General features: G+C 38.3%; 1 protein-coding gene and 1 long non-coding RNA gene across 2 annotated transcripts in view; both read left to right on the top strand.

Annotated features, from left to right (window-relative positions):
• The first annotated feature begins 3,064 nt into the window (after positions 1-3,064).
• Positions 3,065-21,548, top strand: part of LOC306835293 (B-cell receptor CD22-like) — a 28,767-nt gene continuing 10,283 nt past the window's right edge. Inside the window, exons 1-3 of the mRNA XM_079361749.1 lie at positions 3,065-3,101; positions 3,380-3,452; positions 4,194-4,577. Coding sequence (XP_079217875.1) covers positions 3,383-3,452; positions 4,194-4,577 — 454 coding nt within the window. The 5' untranslated portion in view covers positions 3,065-3,101; positions 3,380-3,382. The remainder of the gene's footprint in view (positions 3,102-3,379; positions 3,453-4,193; positions 4,578-21,548) is intronic.
• LOC306835297 lies at positions 11,953-12,837 on the top strand. The gene is made up of 3 exons (XR_013780619.1): positions 11,953-12,031; positions 12,155-12,230; positions 12,530-12,837. It is a non-coding gene; the product is annotated as an uncharacterized lncRNA (long non-coding RNA).

The following is a 21,548-nucleotide window of genomic DNA, read 5'->3' as shown; positions in this document are numbered from 1 at the left end:
TGGGGAAGTTTCAGGCCCTCCTCCTGAATGTATAGGCGTTGTCTTAACTGAAAAAGTTTTAGATTCCTCACTAAGTTTAAGAATAAGACTAAACATATGTAAATCACCATACATTCAATTTGATATCAGTTGTTTTCAGATTCACATCAATGTAGGTTACATCATATATTTTCGGTTAATATATCAGGTTTAAAGGAGTGGTTACCATTGGTCGATACATTTCATACTGAAGTTTGGAAAAATAATTTTTATATAAGAAAACCTTTAACAACGCAGATTAATCACATGTGAAGACTTAATGTCTTTAAATAACGTCTTCTGTAACTAAGTAACACAATCTATAATTATGCATTACACAGCTTACACATCCCCGATGGTGTTTGTCCACTTGATGGCAATGTTGGTCCACGTCCAATTCCTATTAAAATTTAATTACGCGTAATTCCTTTATTACACATCGGATTCTGACCAGAAAAGAATCATGTTAATTGTTTCAAAATGAAATTTTCAAATATCTATATTCAAAGATGCATCTGCATTTCGTTAATAGAGATTTCAACATTGGAGTTTTTCAAAGTCCTGGACAGTGACTGTAGTACTCTTAATTGCTCCCAGTCTAGTTTTATGGCTTCACGACAGATGGAGGGAAAAAGTTCAATTGTGTTCTCCTTTGAACAGTTTGACAAACAACAGGCATGGTTTCAAATCTTAGACACTCGAACATATACATTTATCATATAGACAGATAATGGTTTAACTATTCTGTTTTCCGGGAAGTCCTGAAGACATCAACCGGTTTAAGTGTACTCGAACTCCTGACTGAGAAAGACAGAGACAGTCAATCTGCTGGACCAGCATATCTGGTTGTCTTTTTGAGGATTGATAGAGGTTGTCCAAAGTTCGGAGTGTGGAAAGCTTTCAAAGCATAAATAACTTGGTTTGGTCTTTGACTGAAAGTAGGAAAGCTTGTTAATCAACATCCTGTTGTTATCGCTTTCCAAGTCCTTGGGAGCTCTGACATCTTTTTTTTTCTACTTAAAAGGTTGAGTCAATGCTTTTCGACACTAACTGGAAAATCCTGTTCATTATGGTATTCCTGACAATGCAGAATATCACAACAAGGCACACTTTAAGATTGTAACAATTTGTGATGCTGTCCACATCAAATGTTATAACAAATAGCATTAATACCAAACAATAAATATTGAATTGAAAGTGACTGAGAGAATCTTCCAGTTTGTTTGAAGTTTTGTGAGTCCTGTTGAAAAGTATGCAGTTTGAAGTCTCTTTGAGAGGAGAGTCTGTAACCAGATCAGGATGATTAAATCCATGTTTTATCTAAAAAAGGCTCTTAAAAAACAAACGCTTCAGTGTAATGGTTACTGGTTTGTTTGAGCATGTGCCATTTAAGGCAGAGTTATTGTTTGGTTTATAAATATGTTCAGTATTTAAACATTGTTAGGGTATGGACTTTAAGAGCCTGTTCATCAGGATGTTTTTTTTAGCTGACTGACAGAGCTTGGGAGGACTAATGCTGCATTCAGGTGCTCCTTAGATGGTCTCAGTTTCTGAGTTGGGAAAAATGTTCACATGCTTTCAGTTCAGGAAGTCTGAATGTTGTAACAACAACAGAAAACAGCGTGGATGCTGCGAAATATCACACTCAATTCAGCATTCAACGCGTGCAATAGAACATTCATCATGATGAAGTTCATCCGTTTGTGCTAGCTTGAAACAAAATTCAACAAGTAAAAAAGCACGGCATCTGTCTAACTTCCAGTTAGATTCCAGTTAGGCAGCATGATGCATTCATGTGCGAGCGTTCATGAGAGACACAACCTCAACCAGGAAGTTGACCTCAGAGAAGATGACCAATCAAAGCAATAAAATAAAAACAAGAACACAAATGACACACTGATGAGATGAACTGAGGTTTCAGATTTCTCAGTTATCAGTGTACACGGAGGAACAGGAAACATGATGACACATCTCGACACTGATCAAATCTAAATACAACTGAAGGTTATTTAAAGAAACAAGCATCATAGACTTCTTTTCAGCACCTCAAGTGTATTTTTATGTTAAGAAAGAGGATACTAACCTGTCATACAGTTTGCTCAAGTCTTCAACATAGCCAACAGAAGTTCAGCATGATGGTAATTATTAAGATCTGTGATGTATTTGAAGTTTTGCAAGTTAATCTGATGATTTGTAAAGAGGTGACATATATGATTTTTTAAGATGAAATGAGTTCAGTAACACTCAAGCTAACCACTTTGCTGGGATCTGACAGCAGCACATACAAATCCACATCGACAAACACTGTATATTTACATTAACCTAACCACAGTTATGTAGGTATGTTGCTGTAGGCAAGCTGTCTCAGCTGTTCATTCGAAGCTCACTGAAGAATCAACGAAAAAGCAGAGGTCGACATTAATTCATTTACTAACAGAAAACATGAACATTGTGCTGCAGGTGATGTGTAAAGGTGATGTGCACATTTGGCTTTCAACCCAGCATGAGACTCTGTTCCTGTTTTAGTGTTTTATTGTTTTTATTGTTTTAACCCTGTTATTGTTTGTGTTACATTTTATGCTCTTTTTTCTCATGTGTGTACAGCACTTGTCCCAGCTGTGGCTATTTAAAGTGCTTTATACATAAAGTTGAGTTGAGTTGAGTTGAGCTTGTGTATCATATGGTTAGATTACTTTCATGTGACCACAACACATTTCACAGATCTTAAAAGATTTGGGCTGATTTATCATTATTTGATTTTATTTTCTCCCTTTTATCAATAGCGGCCCCATAAATCCCATAATATCATATATCCCAAACATTCCACAAATGTCATGAAGTACATATAGTTAACTGTACGTTTCAAAATTAGTAACTTCTTTGACATACTGAATGTTTATCATAATTCTCTGCTTGATAGTATTTCAAAACGTTATTTCAGAGTATCCATGACACACAGGAAGTCTGCTTAGTAAACAGCAGATAAAAAGAGAAGTATTAATTCTGTTCTTCTTCTCAAATTCCTGAACCATCACCCATAGAAGAACTTCTCAAAAACTCTCCGTTTAACGTGGGCTCATCTGGTAAGAGCTTTTTACTGATTGTATTACTTATATTACATATACTCCAGGAAAAAAAGAACTCGATCCAAAAGGGAAAAATAGCTTAACTCAGCGACAAAGCAAGCAATATTTGACTAATGGTGAAGTGTAATACCTTCAAAAGTGTTTTTATTTTTCATTTCAATTAAACGTTGTGTCTCTTAATTTATCTATTGATCATGAAAAATGTATGTAGTCAAAATGGAGATCTTCTTCCCTGTTGTACCCATGACATTTTACTTAAATGTAACTCAACTTAGGTGATGAAGGGTGATACTCTTGTTGGGAAGATGTTGACAGCCAGCATGTTACTGAGTGTCCTCTTTCTCCCAGGTGAGTCCTTGTTCAGTCTCTTTCACTTAAAGACATTTCTCTCTGATTTACAGTTTCAAGTCATTCTAGAGCAGATATTTCTGACATTGTTCACATCCTGATAAGATAAGAAGACACTTTGTGTCAAATGTGTCTTTCATTACAAGCTCAGAAATCCTTGCATCCCAATCAAATCACATCACTCTCAAAAGAAACAACATAAAAACAGCATAATTTAAATGTCAAAACACAATACGTTGATGACTAATATACAGACATTTTGAGCAGCACATGAAAAAACAAGCACATCCTCCAGTTATTAAACATGAAGCCAATATGGAAGTGCAAAATCCTAAACTGCTTTGTTTTGATTTTGAAAATGAAATGTTTAATCCATAGTTAGGTGTGTAGCTGATGTGACTGACAGGTGGAACCAATGTAAAGGATTGTCAAGAGGCTTTAAACCCGCCTCAGCTCCAGTTCTCAGCCTGTCGCTCAAGCTCAGACAGGATTTCCAGCAGGAGCCTGCAGAACTCCCTGCTGCAACAGATGGCTGACAGCAGGCTTTATCCATGAATATTTACAGTCTGTAGGGAAAACAGGTGTAACAACCTGCTGCTCATGAATAATACATGAAAATGAATTTCATTTGTAACGTAATATAAATTTAAAACAAATATCAATATGCAAAGTGTAACACATCATGCCTTTCCAGTCGAAGAAATCGATTCCACTTTATATTAACAATGAGTCTGTTTTCAGGTGCACTGGCTCAATGTGTATATAAATCAGACCTCAACATCACTACACCAAAGCAGATGGAAGCACTGAATGGATCTTGCTTGCAGATCCCATGTACCTTTAAACCTCTTGAAGAAGTATTGTTTGACAGCAGAATACCAATCTTCGGGTTATGGACTAAGAGCTCCCCCTTTTTTGATCTCATTCCAAGCAATCTGATATTCAACAGCAGCGGGACAGTCAGAATCTATCCAATGAATATCACTGGAAACCTCAGTCAGAATCAATGCACCACTTTATTTTCTCCAATAATCTCAACATATAACGACACATACTACTTCAGAATCGAAAGCAGTACATTCACAGCCACAGCTCTTTGTGATCCTCTTCGAATAACAGTTATAGGTAAGCGCTTTGGTTTTTTGGTACTTTTTTTTATCAATCTTGTTTTTTTTTTTATCAATCTTTATCCGATGGCTGTTTCTGAAATATAATATATTTGTATATACATTGACAATTTCCACACTTGTATTCAGATACACCTCCAGTACCAAGCATGGTGATCCCAGCAGATCTGAAGGAGAAGGAGTCTGTCACTATAACCTGCTCAGCTTTCACTCCCTGTCCACACTCCCCTCCTAAACTCACCTGGAATCTCAAACAAGACTTTCTCAACAACATGGAGGAAAACACAGACGGAACTTTCACCACTAAAATCCAGGAGCAGATCACTCTGACGGACAAACATGATGGAGACAACATCACCTGTTCTGCATCATATCCTGTGAATGAAGGAAAAGATGTGAAGACAGCAGAGGAGACAAAGACTCTCAGTGTTTCATGTGAGACAACCACAGATTGTTATTTCCTCCTGTTAGAATGTCAGGATGTTGAGTTTTTTTAATTTAATTTTTAAAATTCATTATGTTTATCTCACATTTTCTTCAGATGCTCCAAAAAACACTTTAGCGTCCATCAGTCCATCAGGTTCGGTGTCAGCAGGTGTTCATGTGAACCTGAGCTGCTCCAGCAGAGCCAAGCCTCCTGTCAGCAGCTTCACCTGGTTCAGGATCAACACAGATTAATCCATGAAGGTCTCTGAAGGAGAGTTTTACAGCTTTAATGCCACAGAGGGAGGAGTTTATTACTGTGTGGCCAAGAATGAGCTCGGACATGAAAAATCACCAGAGATTCATCTTTGTATTGAAGGTAAACACATAACTTTATTGTTTTATCTCACAAATAAGTAACAGCTCATTTTGCATGACTTGTTGTCTGTAAGAATTAGATATATCTTTATCATTTATATTATATTATTGATTATATGCAAGCTACTATTTTCACTCTTCCAATTTTCTGTTGCTTTATGCCTGACTTTTTGTGTTTTTTGCTGCAGTACCCTGTTGAGCACTTCGATATCCAGTAGTTACATCACAAGTTTTGCATATCCACATTGAATCAGCTTTTTTTTAACTTTCACTTCGTATTTAATATTGCTCGAATTTATTTAGGGGCTCCGGCTGGGAGCTTTTCACAATGGCCGGCAGTCACTGGAGGAATCCTTGGGATCGTTGCGTCTATCTGTCTGGGTGTCTTTGTTTGGTAAGAATCAGATAAAAACTGAAAACTCAGATACTGGCACTGGTGTTTCAGCAGCACTTGAAATATATTAATATACATCACTAGCAAGAAATTGATCAAACCTTAAACAAAGTACAATCTCAGCCTCTCATGTCTTTTAGGCATTTAAAGTCAAAACATCCAACTGCACAACGGACTCAGGTGGGAAAACACAAAACTGTAACTCACAGTGCTGCACATGTGACTTCTTCTCACACTGACCATCAGGCACTCACTCTTTATATTCATCCACTTTAATGACTTTACGGACTCTAGGCTGTGATGTAATTCTCGCTTTGTTCGCTCAAATCCTGGTCAACTTTTAGAGATTGATTTTTGGGGCTTTTTGCGCCTTGAAGCGATAAGACAGTGGATAGAGTCAGAAATCCGAGAGAGAGAGAGAGAGAGAGAGAGAGAGAGAGAGAGGGAGGGAGAGGGAGAGAGAACAGATTGGTTTTAACCCTGTGGTAGGCACTGTCATTGGGTGCACGCACTTATCGCTGCATCACTGAAGTCCCCCTGGTCAACTTTGAATCCTTTTCGTAGTTGCGTGAACATTTTAACTTTTATTTCCTGAACAAACAACGATGTGAATCAGGGGCCTCTTGACTGAAAAAGAAATATGTGGCCAATAAGGTCATTTTGACTCATGATTCTAATTTTTATTAATCATTTTTGTACCTTTGAAAACTTTACATCAGTTGAGATAAAATAAAACCAAAATATTCAGTTATCACAACACTTTTACACATTTCTTGTCAAACTGAGAATGACTACATTTTGATTAAAATGGTGAGATGGGTCTGAAAATATTGATTGCATCCAGCTGAAGGTTCAACCCACAGTTCTTATGGTGATTTGTTTTCTTCAGAGTCAAACTGGTGAAGAGATTTCTACAGGAGAGCCAGCAACGACAACAGAGGAAGAAGGAAAAGAAAATATCCACTACGGAGAGATAGACTTCTCCAGGATGAAAGATGAACCATCCTTTACCTCGGCACAGGACAGAGGACAGCAGCAAGAGATACTGTATGCACAAGTCAAAGTGTCCGGGACAGCAAACAGCCAAACACAGGCTGCTGGCAGCCCAGACGATCTCTACGCTCAAGTTAGGAAAAACAATATAACCAGATGAAATGTTCACTTCTTACCTGGAAAACTATGAAGGAATTAAAGAAGAGCTCACTGTACTGTATGTGTATTATAGATACATGACTAACTCCTTATCAATCCATGTAGATTATTTTAAGTATATAACTGGTCATTAGGATGAATTGAGCAAAGACTCAAGCATGACTAAAATAGTGATGAACTTTCAATAAGTCCTTCTAAACAATTATTGATGCAGTAATATGGTAGATAATTATATATATCGTAGAACAAACTGGGTGATCAGGTCAATCATTAGGTTTCTTAAACTTAATTACCTCTTAACCAGCCAGTGAATTACACTCTGTTTCATCATCAGTAGTTTAACACAATACTGGGTTATGGTTAAGTAATCCTCAAAGCTTAATCATTTTATCGTCTGTCCTTCAGTGACCCCTAGAGTAAAGTGGTGTTACTGTTCACTCATACTTTATTTACTGAACAGACTTTTATTGACAATGCAAGTCAATGTGATTAATCTACTTATGAGTCATGTTTTTTTGTGTTTTTTTTATCCTGTGATGTTTGTGAGCCTCAAGTATTTAGCCTAGTGTCTTTGATCCTTCCCTACACGTGCACACTTGCAGTATATGCTGTGAGACCCTGCTGAGCTCGTCACTGTTACTGACGTGGTTTTGTAGATTCAGAAGAAACTCAGCTGGCAGAGAAGAATTTCATTTCCTACAGTTACATTTCCATCAAGTCCCCGAAGGTTTTATCATTTTGCTTGTGTTAGTTTTGAGATGGATGGTTTGTAAGCACTCATTACAAGTACAAAACTCTTGCTGATCTAATGACACTGAATAACAGTGATTGTCTTCATTAATCCAATAATTAAAAAATAATTAATTATTGGTACTCTGTAGACTTAAGGTAGCAAGCTAATAGTTTTTTTTCTTCATTTCACGTAAGTCTGCATTGACTATAACTCTGGGTTATTATAATCACTATTATTTCGTGGTCACAAACTATAGGGTAGTAGTAGTAAAAAGCTTTTTAAAACATTTTTCTTCATAATATTGACGAGTCTGTGTTTGTGCACGTTGTTCTTTGCATGACTCTGTTATGCAAAGGGGTTTTTAGTGCTTTCCACGTGTGTTTGTTGTTAGTGTTCCCTGTCTGTCTGCTCCTCCTGTGCCCCCCCCCCCCCTCTTGGCTACAGTGGTTGCAGTTACGCGCACAGGTGTGGATCATCACCATCAGCTCCAGTATTTAAGCCGGCTCTCTCCAGGCAACCGGCGCCAGGTTATTGTCTTCACCTCGTTGGGATCAGAGCTCATATCAGGCGCTCCAGGTTTTGTATTTTGATGTTCTCCGTGCTCTCATCGTACTTACCCTCTCCGTGTTTTTCCCCTCGTTAGCTCCTTGTCAAGACTTACCTGTCCTCTGCTCGTCCACTGTTCGTTGGTTTGGATTCACCTCCAAATCCTCCTGGAATTGGGTTTTTGGGATCGTCACCAGGATTATTGTTGCACCGCTCACTTATGCGCTTGGACTCTCGCTCATCTTGTTCACTAGTGTCACTACCCCTCGTTCCATTAAATTATTGTTACTACTTATTGCCGTTTTCTGTGCCGTGCATTTAGGTCCTATTCTGAAAACCGTAACAGACTCTACAAATTGTCTTTTTATGCTACGGCATACTATACAGCTGTTCCCTTAAATAAAACATGTCTTTTGTCATACGTGCTTTTGTAATATAATACAATAACGAGTAAATTGTCTTTGAGATAGCGTGTAGTGAATTGGTGCTATAAAAGAAGTACATTGATTGGTTGATTCATGTCAACGTTTGTTAACAGACGATAGTGATCGACTGTTGGGCCGGAGTCAACATTTGCATTTTCTTCTTTGGAGTTCAAACATTAAATAAACCTTTACTGTGTTTTTTTATTTTTATTTGTGTCAACATTTTCACTTTATAACATTTCCACAAATGTTCAAAGCAAATGTGTGCGATGTGTACAGAAAACAAAATGACAGGAAGTAGAAACTATGAGTTGATACCCAGAGTGGTGGAGTCCACACTGAATAGATTTTAAATTTCCTTTCAGTTACAAAGAAGGCTCTACATTTTAAACTGACCAGAACAGAGAAACCTACAGCAGCTCCACAGCAGACTGTAGCTGCTGGAACAACTTAAACACAACATTAGGAGGAGGAGACTAGCTCTTACTAGTACATTATATTACCATTACAGGAAACATGTCTTCATGTTTAATCAGCCACCCTGGGTCCTACAAGAGGCTTCAGAGGACCTGCTGGGAACAGTACAGCGATCTTTGAAAGCCCTGAAAGTTGTTCTGGAGAGCGATCTCTCAGAGACTCCCTGGGTGCATTGTGGCCTGTACATTTATACTATGGACTATTGGTCTTTGGGAACCTTATCTAATGGCCATCAGGATGATATGGGAGTTATGTCTTCTGTCTTTGAGCTGTTTTTATGATGTGTATTGCCTGTATGGCACTCAAAAGATTTTCCAATCTAATCTGATTTTGAAAAGTGTTCAGTACTCAACAAATACTGTCAAAATATGAACGTTCAAAACACATTTCTATTTTATTTTCAAATCATATATTTTAAAATGTGAGGTTAAAGATACATCTGAAGAAATAGCTGAAGTTTCCTCTTTGAGTGTGGTTCACTTTTGGAGATGTTGAGATCGTAGTTCAAGGATCTCCTCACTTTGCTCAACTGTAACTTCTTTTTCAGATAATACATTGTCATGGTGTTTCACGTGTGCTTAAATTGTGTTTGAAAAGTGTTTGTCACTTTTCAATCATGTTATTCGAGTGTAAAGATGTACAATCAAACACATTGTGATATGGTTTGGTCACTAACAGACAACGTATTCATCACTTGTGATGTTTAGAAAACAACATTTAATGACTTCATATTTACCCTTCATCAAAGTTTGGACTTCTTATTGGCCCTGAAACAAATAGAAAATATTGTTTTAAGGTGGAAAATTAAAGTGTATGGAATAGAAACTGGATCCAGTGCGCTTGTCTTCTTTGAGTGACTGATGGCCAACCTAGTGCAACATACAATGAACAATGATGAGTAGAATAACAAACCAAGGGTAAATCTGCAAAGTCTATTGTATGCCGAGTTGAGCAGAGCAAGATTAGATTTAGATTAGGTATATAATGTCAGTGTAATCAAAAATTGGCAGTATTAGTTGAGTGGAAAGCCTTTTACAAACATTGAAAGTAAATCAGTCACGAGATTGATACTGAACATAGCAAAATTGACTTTTTGTTACAAATGATCAATAAGTGATTTAAACTACAGTTCAGAATCAAGCCAGACACCAAGATATTTAAAAGAGGTTTGTATTTCTGTTAAATCAATACTTGATGAATATATGACAGTATCAGAGTTTAACTAGACATTTGTAAGCATTAATGGCAAATCATTAACAGAAAAAAGAAGTGGACCCAATATATTGATCCCTGTGAAACATCTCGCTGTTGAATCATCAAATCGGACTTATTTGTTTTCGGTGTGCCAAAACTTTTAAACAAAGAGAAGCGTGCTGTGAAACAGGAACAGAGTTGGGTATCCCCGGACGTCGCCAGACGACGTTTGAAAGAGGCAGAACAATGAAGCATGGCAGGCTTTATACCTCCCAGACTTCACACCTATGTGTTAGGTGTGGCAAAGCATTCTGGGAGTACCTGCAAGGCATGCTGGGATAAAGAGTCTTTTGTTGTAGTTCTCCAAACGACACAGCCTGAGCTTTGTCATTCTGGCTGGACCCCAACAAATCCCTTGCTGAAATTTTGTTGAACATGATTATGATTCTAATAGTAAATATAAAATATAAATATAATATTTAATATTCTATTAAAATAAATGATATCAGACAAAAAACAATGACAGTTTTTAAAGAAGTTAGATAAATAGCCCAACTTTAAGTTCATAAAATGCAACTGCAAAAATACAACGACAAATTATGGTCCGCTGCATTTTCTGACAGGCATGACAAAAAGAATCCACATATTATCTGAAAAAGATCGTCAATATAGTGAAGGCCTGAGCGTCTCCAAACGAGGACCGATGAGAGAGTGAATGCATCTGCTGGATGGATAAGATGGAAATGTGAGGCATTAAGCTGCATTAATTACAAAAGTATCAGTAATTATCAGAACAAGGCAACTGAGACAGACGTCTCACATTTCTATTTGAATAAACACTAAAATAGTTAGACAAGTCGGGCTGTTCGACATGTTTGATGTGATATACCAGAGGAAATGACATCTGTGAGTGTCTGATAAGCCAACATAAGAGAAGTGGTAGAATAAATAGAATAACAACGATTTTAGCTACAGCGGCTGGTGATCACTCAAGTGTTGGGTAGATTGTCTTTTTTCTTGCTTTGTAAGTTGCATTATTAGTGATCACAGTGGGCTCACATGGTGGTGTCTGGTGGGGTCTGCAATACAATGTCCCGTTGGAACTTTCCTGTCTGGTTATAATGGTTGTTGTTGTTTATTTAAATCAGTAGCTGTACTGTGAAATAAAATTAATGCTTATTTCTATTTCCTCAGGTACGCCAGCAACAAATATAACATATTTAGATAAATAGATGGGTGAACTGAATGCTTGTCTCCTGCTCTATTTGAACCTATACATCTGTTTTGTGTCAACATAATTCAAGCCGGGCCTGTCTGTACCCATAGGTTATAATAGACTTTATATCTGTCTTTAAACTCTAGTCACACTACCAACAAAGACCCATATTACTAGTTAGTTCAAGCATTTACCATTTAAAGTAGAGTCCATATCACAGTGGACCAGGATCAGGTCTGACCTGGGTCCTTTAGTGGGTGTCGTTCTCTCTCTTTCTCGTCTTAACTGTCCATCTTTAGTTGATGCTACCATGAAAGGAAAAACAGTAATAATAAAACAGAAGATGTGTCGAACACCAACTTCCTCATTCACACGGTACAAGAAGAAAATATGAAGTCTTTTTGGGGTTTTTGTGTCTCAGCAGTGAGGTGACTGGTTTGTTGCAGTTCTGCTGAAATTTAAAAATTATCTTTCTTCTCCATTTTCTCTGTTTAAGATCCTGGTGGCTTGTTCGGTAAGGTCAGCTATAACACCTGTTTATATTTCATCGTTTCTAGTTTAAAGCAGCTTTTATTTGTTTGTTTTTTTGTTAATCAAACACTTTAACTTTGAAGAGTAACTTACTTTTGAATTCCAGGTGATGGGTGTTACTGCAGTCCTGTCAGTGAACATGCTGACAGTCATCATGTTACTGACTGTCTCCTCTCTATCAGGTGAGCTGTTTGTTCACTCACTTTCATTCAAAGATGTTTCATCTTTACAGTTTGAACTTCTTGTAGAAACAAAGCAGAGAGAAGAGTGCAGATAGAGTTTCATCTTTCATCTCTTCATGTCCTGACTGAAAAGTAAAGGAGTAAAAGGAGGGAGCAGCTAAAGACGGAGAATAATGTCAGGGCTCATTCTCAGATATAACAGGAAGCCCTGCTGAAAATAGTTGATGTATAACAAATGTTCTTCTGATGCAGAATATACTCCACATCATGGTTTTTATTAGTTTTTGTTTTTATTACAGGTGTTTTGGCGGGTTGTCCTGAAGAAGCAGCTCTCTTCATTACTACACCAAAGATGATGGAAGCACTGAGTGGATCTTGTCTGCAAATCCCGTGTAACTTTAGAGTAAAAAGAGAAGAAGAGTTTAACATCAGAAGACAAATATTTGGAATATGGTACAAAGAAGTCAGAGAGACCTCCAGACCAAGAAATGTGGTTTTCAACAGCAGCGGGACAGTGAACACATTTCCAATGAACATAACTGGAAACTTGAAAATGAAAAGCTGCACCACTCTGATTTATAACTTCAACACAACATATACAGGCGTATACTACTTCAGAATCATGAACTGGCCATACATGGCAACAGCTATCTGTGATCCTCTTCACATTACAGTCAGAGGTAAGTTAATGATGTTGTCTTTCAACTTGGTTTCAGCTTTGGTCTCAGCGGCACTTACTCTTTGTTTTTTCAGGCCCTTATTATACGGCAAGGATTGAAGACTGATATGTGTTGTTGTTATTTTTTGCAATTAACAGTGTGGTCCAATCAGTGAACTATCTTTGATTTGAATCCACAGATTCTCCTCCGAGCCCCAAACTAGAGATCCGAGCAGATCTGAAGGAGACGGAGTCTGTCAATATAACCTGCTCAGCTTTCACTCCCTGTCCAAACTCCCCTCCTAAACTCACCTGGAATCTCAAACAAGACTCTCTCAACAACATGGAGGAAAACACAGACGGAACCTTCACCACTAAAATCCAGGAGCAGATCACTCTGACGGACAAACATGATGGAGACAACATCACCTGTTTTGCATCATATCCTGTGAATGAAGGAAAAGATGTGAAGACAGCAGAGGAGACAAAGACTCTCAGAGTTTCATGTGAGACATCCAGAGATTATTTCATCCTGTTAGAATGTCAGGATTTTGAGGTTTGTTTTTTTTATTAATGATGTTTATCTCCCATTTTCTTCAGACCCTCCTAAAAACACTTCAGCGTCCATCAGTCCATCAGGTTCGGTGTCAGCAGGTGTTCATGTGAACCTGAGCTGCTCCAGCAGAGCCAAGCCTCCTGTCAGCAGCTTCACCTGGTTCAGGATCAACACAGATGAATCCATGAAGGTATCTGAAGGAGAGTTTTACAGCTTTGATGCCACAGAGGGAGGAGTTTATTACTGTGTGGCCAAGAATGAGCTCGGCAATGAAACATCACCAGAGATTCATCTTTATATTGAAGGTAAACATCATCAAGGATTTATTTGAGAGTTGGAGGTAAAAACTAGAAGTGAAAAAGTTTCTCTCCTCCTTTATTTTGTTCTTTTTGCTGTTGTTTTCTGTTTGTTATTTTTATCTGATTTTCATCTCTTTTTGAATGTTCCTGTTCTTGACTGCTTTTGTATCAAACAGTTCTAGAAATGATCGCTGCAATATCAACTCTAAATGTCTGCATACCACCCATCTTTTCTTTAAGTCACAAAGATTGTGTTTTTCTTCCCCTCCCTTTTTTTGCTCTTATATGCAACTTATTTTCTTAATCCAACAGTCTCAAGAAATATAAATCTGCTCCTGAAGACGGAAAATGAGCTATGTTGTATTCATTATTAATAGTTTTACTATTGTTTACTAGCTAACGTTCACTGTGGTACTGGATTGGCTCTTGTCCCTCTTGTGCGGGGAGAATATCTACTTTAAAACAGGAGCTAAAAAAGGCTCATAGTTCCTGTGGTGCAGAATCAATAAAACAGTTCCTCAAAGTATGACAAAGTTCCTGTGGTCTGAATACGTCTTCTGTCCTTATTACTAATAATACTACCTGAAAGAAAACAAAGATAATGACTCCACTTGTTTTTCACTGAACAGAGAACTCTGATTACGCTCATCTTTGGGGTTCAGCTTTGGGGATCCTTGTCGTAGTCGTCTGCCTCGCTGTCTGTATTTGGTAAGTATCACAAATCTAGTTTGGTCAGGAGATAAATGAGTCATCTGCTGTCTGTGTTTTCCAACAGAAGATCAGTGCCTTTGCATTCTTATACAGATGAATACGTCTCCCAAAAGAGGTTTTTATTTTTTAACAAGTTGTTTCCAAACTTTGTTTTAATGTAGAAGTAGCTCCTAATCTGGACTAGTTCATGAAGTCTCTAAAAGCAGCAACAGTATAATTCACCAACACCAGAATAATCATGGTGACATCTCTATTGTCTTTCAGGTGGTTAAAGTCGAAACGTCAAACTCCTCAACAGAACCAGGTGGGAACACACTTAACTCAGACTTTAAACATATTAACACTAAAAATTAAAGTGTTTAGTGTTAATATGTGTGTTGACACTGACTGTGTCCTGCTGTGTGAAGGCAAAATGTACACTCTGTTAGAGGTTAGCTGGTTGTGGAAATGTTAGTTGTAGTACCATTTTATTCAATCATTGACTATTTATCTCCAGAAACATACACATAGACGTTATACTCGAGTTTCAAATAATATACATCAAAGGATCGAAAAGGTGTCGTCTTCAGCTTATTGTCTATTCCTTGTTAACCCTTTAACTTCTAACACCATTCAATGCCAAGAAGTTTCAAACATTTCATGTAAATTAAAATAAACTGGAGTTTTATAACATTTCATAATACTCAATTAGGAAGCAGAAAAACAAGACAGCATGTCGTTTGTAGATTACTAATCTGTCCACGTTTAGATACGACCAAGTAATAAACTTCAGGTCATAGAAATGTATAAATAGTGCATCGGTTCATTCACAGCTTCATCGACTAACAATCCTTTTGGCTCTCTTCAGTCATCTAAACATAAATGAGCTTTGTCTTATATGTGTTACCCCATACCTCCACAGTCGGTCATATAATAATCTCTGATGTAGAATATTGTAACTTAATTTAATGTGGTAATTAGAGCTGTCACTTTAACGCGTTAGATTAATTAATTACACTGCAAATTAACGCATTATAAAAAATGACGCAAGATTAATTATAGCACACTTGAATAAAAAAGTCAATGTAAATTTTACCCAGAAACTATAGACCGTAAGAAATGCGCACTTCAAACTTGGCCCATTGAAGGACCCATACTTGTCAGTGGCTCATCACTTCAAACATGCCTTGTGAACCAAAGCAGGACTGAGGTGAAAATGTTGCGTCCATTCACGAGCAGCGCAAACTCCGCTGGAGGACGGAGCTCGGTTCATTTATAAAGTCAGGAGGGTCGAGACTGCACGCAAGACGACCGATGGCAGCGAGGACCAAAACCCAAACCAGATCACTGTGTCTGCAAAGACCCAGGTTCTACATTTCCCCGATGAAAGACTGAAGGAAAGAAATGAGACAAGGCATCATTAATTAATAATAATAATTTTAAAAAAAAACAGCAAAAAATGTTTTATATATAAAAAAAAATCATCTGAATTAGGCTGTGAGATAGTGAATCGTGATAATGCAATAAAAACATAGAATTCACAAGATTTTAACAATTTGTTGCGAGAGCGCGGGGATCTCGGCCAAGCAGTTGGAATTTTTAGGAATTATTTTAATATCCTAGTTTGTTGCTCTTATTTACTACTTGACCTTGAAACCTCTACCCTGCCTCACTTTGATTGATTGGTCTGGGCCGAGTGTGAATCACGTCAGGAGGACCAATAACTGCCTTTCATAAAGATATTGTTGCTGCCTTGAACTAGAACATCACTATTGGTTATTAGGAGCGGTTAAAGAAATCCACAGTTTACACAGCTTTTGTACTTCTTAAAGTTATTGAGTTATTACAGTTTTGAAGTCATTCCCCTCTATGGTCAGATCATAGGCTGTTACTACTGGAAAGGCCTCTTTCGCAGCCGTTACCTGGAGGGGACTCTCCTTGGGTCTCTCACACCCTAGTGCAGGGTTCTCCAATTAGTTCTCACTGAGGGCCAAATTATGTCCAGGTTGCCAAGTCGAGGGCCAATTTGTCTGATATTGTTGTTTTTTTCATTGGACCAGTAAACTTTGTTTTATGTGCAGCTGTTATTGTTGCTGCTATTATTAAAATACTATTATTGTAATGATTAGTTGTACCAGTGATAGTTAGTTGTAGTAGCAGATATAGTAGTCGTCATAGCTTGTGTTGAAGGACAGACGAGAAAAAATGCACACTTGAAAGAGAATAAGTCAGTATCAACACTATTTATTTAAATGCCCCGGGAAAATATTTTGATCAAAATAATTATGACCAGTTTGATCAACAACAAAAAACAACAGCACCACAGCAAGTGGTGCACAAGACAAACAAGAGTATCCTCAGCCAAAGATAATGACAACTTTTTTACAGACCTGGAATAATTCTGCAGAACCAATATCAGTAACATGGATGCTGATTGTTAAACAGTGTACCCTTCAGTAAAATGTGCAGATGGCTTTCAGCTTTCCACACAGACAGCTGTCAGAAGCTTTTCTACAACTACAGTCACCTAAAGAAGAGCCAGGTGAGACTTTGTAACAGTCAGACTGGAGGACATCAGAACCAGCAAACACACACACACACACACACACACACACACACACACACACACACACACTCACACACACACAGACAGAGAGAAAGAGAGATTATCAGTTTGTTCCTTTTAAACATAGATGAGATAAGAACACAACACATTTTTAGTAAAGCTTGTTTAAAATATGTTTTTACCAAATAACGGGCTGTAAACAACAAATATTTTCTTTTCTTGTGGCAAACAATATAATTTGGTTTTATTTATTTTTTAATTACAATGATTTTGTTTATTTTATTGTTGCATGACATTTTAACAGTAAGTAATTGTGTTCTCTCATTTTATTAATTTACTCTTTTTGATTGAAAATTAATATATTTTTACTCACCAATCAGTGAGAGAAGTGAGAGCGACGGGATGAGGCAATCTTTCTGATGTTGGGCTTGTACTCTGTTATTGCAATCCTGAGGCACTGTCCAAGATGTGTATTGGAGAGTCTGTTTCTGTCCTGACTCTTGATCATGTTCATTGAAGAAAATGATGACTCACATATATATGTGGAGGGGAACATTGTCAGTAAAAGCATTGCAACAGCTCTGGTGTTTCTGAATCGAGCTTGTGGAACCATGTTGATCCAAAAGTCACTTACTCCAACATCCTTGTGCTGTGCTTTGAGCAAATCAGAAGTTGCCATTTCCAAGACCTCCATCTGAAGAGCTGCCTCATCAATAGAAGGCACCAGTGTTTTGGCCTCTGCAGTCCACTGGCCATCAGCTGGAACAGAGAACGGCTGTCTCAGGAAGAGGAGGATGTCACTTGAGAGTTTAGGGGAGTTTTCAAATCGTTCCTTGAAGTTTTTTGCTAAACTTGACACAAAATCCTTCATCGCTGGATGTTCCTGCATGTCGTGCTTTTCACAATGCTCCTGCAGCCGTGGAAAGTGCAACTTTCTTCCGTGAATGTCTCTCTCCAGCCGACATGTGCCGACATTGCCGACAGTGGCACTTGCTTTAACAGCTCCACAACAGCTTTCTTCTTTTTCTCATCATGACTTAAAACTTCACCTGCCATATCAACTGCACACGTTTTAATCAACTCGGCATCAGCAAAGGGCTTCTTAGCTTTAGTAAGGGTCCATGAAACCTGCATTGATGCAGCTGTGGCGCTCTCTTGTGCGGATGTTGATTTATTTATAGTAGAAACGGACTGCTTGTACGACGTTAGCATGTTTGCTATTTTCAGTTTACGCTGATCTGATTTTGTTGGGTAGTTGGCATTGAAGCTAACTGCATGCATAGTGTTGAAGTGCCACTTTAGATTCTCGACTTTACTCACAGCAACAGTTTGCGTGCATATTAAACATGTTGGTTTTGCATTGGCATTGGCATGGTCCGGTAAAATAAAACAAAATTCCTGTGTCCAGTTAGCTTTAAACTGACGGTTCTCCTGGTCAACCTTCCGCTTCTTAACAGAGGCCATGTTGTTCTTGGTCCATTATTTATCGTCTCTTGCTGGTATTATTTCGCTTTGCTAAAGCGTTCGGCTAGCTGGTGATGACTGAGAGAAGAGGATTAGGCGTGTGCGCGCATGCGTGTACGCATGCGCAGAAGGGCAGTAATACGGGTCAAGTGTACGGTGAGGGATGAGGTCAAAATACAAACAAACACTATATTTCAACTAATGTCAGGTTATTACATTGTGTCACTGGGTCCGCACGGGCCGGACACTGAGCCCTCGCGGGCCGGATTTGGCCCGGGGGCCGCTAATTGGGGATGGCTGCCCTAGTGGGTCCTAACCACTTTAAAGCGGAGTGTCCCTCCCCAGTCTATGTTTTCCTCTCTGGTATTGGAACAATGGGGACAAAAAGCTTCTTACCTTAGTCTTCTATCCCTTTGGTCCGTCGTGGTCCAACAAGAGAAAAATATAAGATCTAAAAGGAAAAGGGTTTTTGTTGGAAAGTCCTTACAATGGAAGGTTTCCTTTTATTTTATAATAACACAATTGATTAAACACAGAGATTACAAAATAATACAAATCCTACAAAAGAGTGCTATTCTCACAGTGAGTGACTAAAGCTAAATAAAAGAGAATATAAGTCAGTTGATCACAGGTGCAGAACAAGTGTAGAGCAAAAGTCAAGTCCCAAAAAGGAAGACCGAACCAGAGAGAAGCTTGTGCTTCCCTCCTATATACTATGGTTGACTCTCAACATGAAAATTTCAATATTCATTTTGGGTTACGTCAAAAATAATGTCGCAAAAACAAGACATATGGTTATATGTGTGTTTCTCATGCAGCTGCAGGACACTCCCTTATCTCTAACAGGGCACTTGTACGCACTCCACTATGTGAGCAGTCCAGTACCCCCAATAAGATTTACAGCCTGCACTTACACGAGCGGTTTTATGACCGCCAACTATTCTAACACATAATAATATGACACTCCTTACAATGTTATAAGTACACATTATGCATGTAATACATATCAACTTTTTATGATAAGGTTTACAAAAGTTAAAATATGACTATTGTGATTAGCTAAATTCAGCCTGAACTCAGCTTGAGTGAAAATTCTCCTGTGAGGGGGTAAAAGTGTCAGCCGAGCTTTCAGCTGTTGACGATGAGCAGTCTCCCTTGCTTCAGACCAGTGTGGTGAGGTGAATCATCTGGGACCTTTCAACAAATTTTAATAAAAGAGTCAAAATTAATATATTAAAGAGCATATTAATTGAAATGTCATTATGAAAAGAACTTATGTTCAATAAAAACTTTTTATTCAATCACTAATAATATGGATTTCAAATCTTTTCTTCTTAGTGTATTCATTTTATTAGTTGTGCACTACAATTTTGTAATGTCATGAAATTTGAATTCTTTATTTGGGGACCTTAAGCAGATATGAGATTAATATAAGATTAATTGATTACATATCCTGTAATTAATTAGATTAATTTTTTTAATCGCCTGACAGCACTAGTGGTAATGTTATTTGAAATTTTAGATTGAATTATATGCAGCGTCCAAAAAAGTGTATCTTGACAGATCACACCATGAAAGGTGTTTTCATTTATACTTTCTATTGCAAAATCTTTAATCTGGATTTTAACTTGATTTTTGAGTTTCCAGTTGCCAATAATGTATTTTTATTTTTTGCATACTCATAACTCTTTAAACCCTTTCCCTCATATGCAGAGGCTGCTCTTACAAATTATTTATCTTTAGTGACTGTCAGGTGTTACAATAGATGACTATTATTTCAATCAGGAGATACTTAATTAAGAATGAACAATTATTTATTACAATGAAATGTGCAACAATTGTAGAATGAAATGTGCAAAGTCTTTTGGGGGCTAGACTCCGTCATGACGACTTCATGAGCTCTGAGGGGTAGTGAGGCTGACGCGGGATAGGATGCCCCCCTGTGGAGTCTAGACACTGGTGGTGGTGAAAAGGATGGAGGCTGAGAAGAGGAGTGGGTTTCAGCCGGGGCCTGGACTCTGCTGAGCTGGAAGGAGGTGACTGGGGTGGAGGAGGGTTGCGGCGTATGCCTGCAGCTACAGGATGACTGGAAGAGAGAGAGTTTTTAAACTATTGACAGCAAGCCATTGATTGGTAGAGAAAGTTCGTGGCAGAGTCTGGTTGGCTAATTCCAGGATGATACACGCCCATGATCACCTGCTTGCCAGAGAGAGATACAGGTGGTAGTAGGGGGTGTGGTTTAGGAATAAATGAAGAGGTGAATGAATGAAAGAATAACACCAGTCTTCCTGTCTGAACTTACGCTGAGCTCCATTTCAATCAGGAGAGACTTAAGAATGAACAATTATTTATTACAATGAAATGTGCAACAATTGTAGAATGAAATGTGCAAAGTCTTTTGTTGGCTAGACTCCGTCATGACGACTTCATGAGCTCTGAGGGGTAGTGAGGCCGACGCGGGATAGGATGCCCCCCAAAATAAAGTGAGAAAGACAAAGGTAGAATCAATATAGGTTTTACCTTATGGCTGCCTGGAGTCTGTGGGAAACATTTTTATGAGTTAGATGATGAACATTGATTAATTGTTAAATACGATCAGAGAGTATTCACCCTGTGTAGTTATTGTATGGTGACTTACCTGATCATGCGCCAGTCTAGGTTCTCACCTGACGTGGCTTTGCATGACCCTTTTAAGCTGCCCTATAGTCGTGTGGCACACATGTTGGGCTCGCCGGCCGCAGACAAGTAGCCCGGCACGACTACTGTACCTGACCTATAGCCATCTGGCCCGGCGTGTAATGGATCTGACAGACCCGACACGTGGCCAGCTTGACTGCTAAGCTGCCCTGTAATCGTGTGACCTGCATGTAGGGTTCAGCGACCGCTGACATGTTGTCCGGCACAAAAACGAGGACTGCTAGCCGCCCTTAGTCATGTGGCCCGGCACGTAGGGTTCGGCCAGGTGGTTAAAGTCGAAACGTCAAACTCCTCAACAGAACCAGGTGGGAACACACTTAACTCAGACTTTAAACATATTAACACTAAAAATTAAAGTGTTTAGTGTTAATATGTGTGTTGACACTGA

This window comes from Symphodus melops (assembly GCF_947650265.1).
Source record: "Symphodus melops genome assembly, chromosome: 14".
Taxonomy (NCBI): domain Eukaryota; kingdom Metazoa; phylum Chordata; class Actinopteri; order Labriformes; family Labridae; genus Symphodus; species Symphodus melops.
The sequence above is the reverse complement of the archived record's forward strand: the minus strand, read 5'-3'. Positions and strand labels throughout refer to the sequence as shown.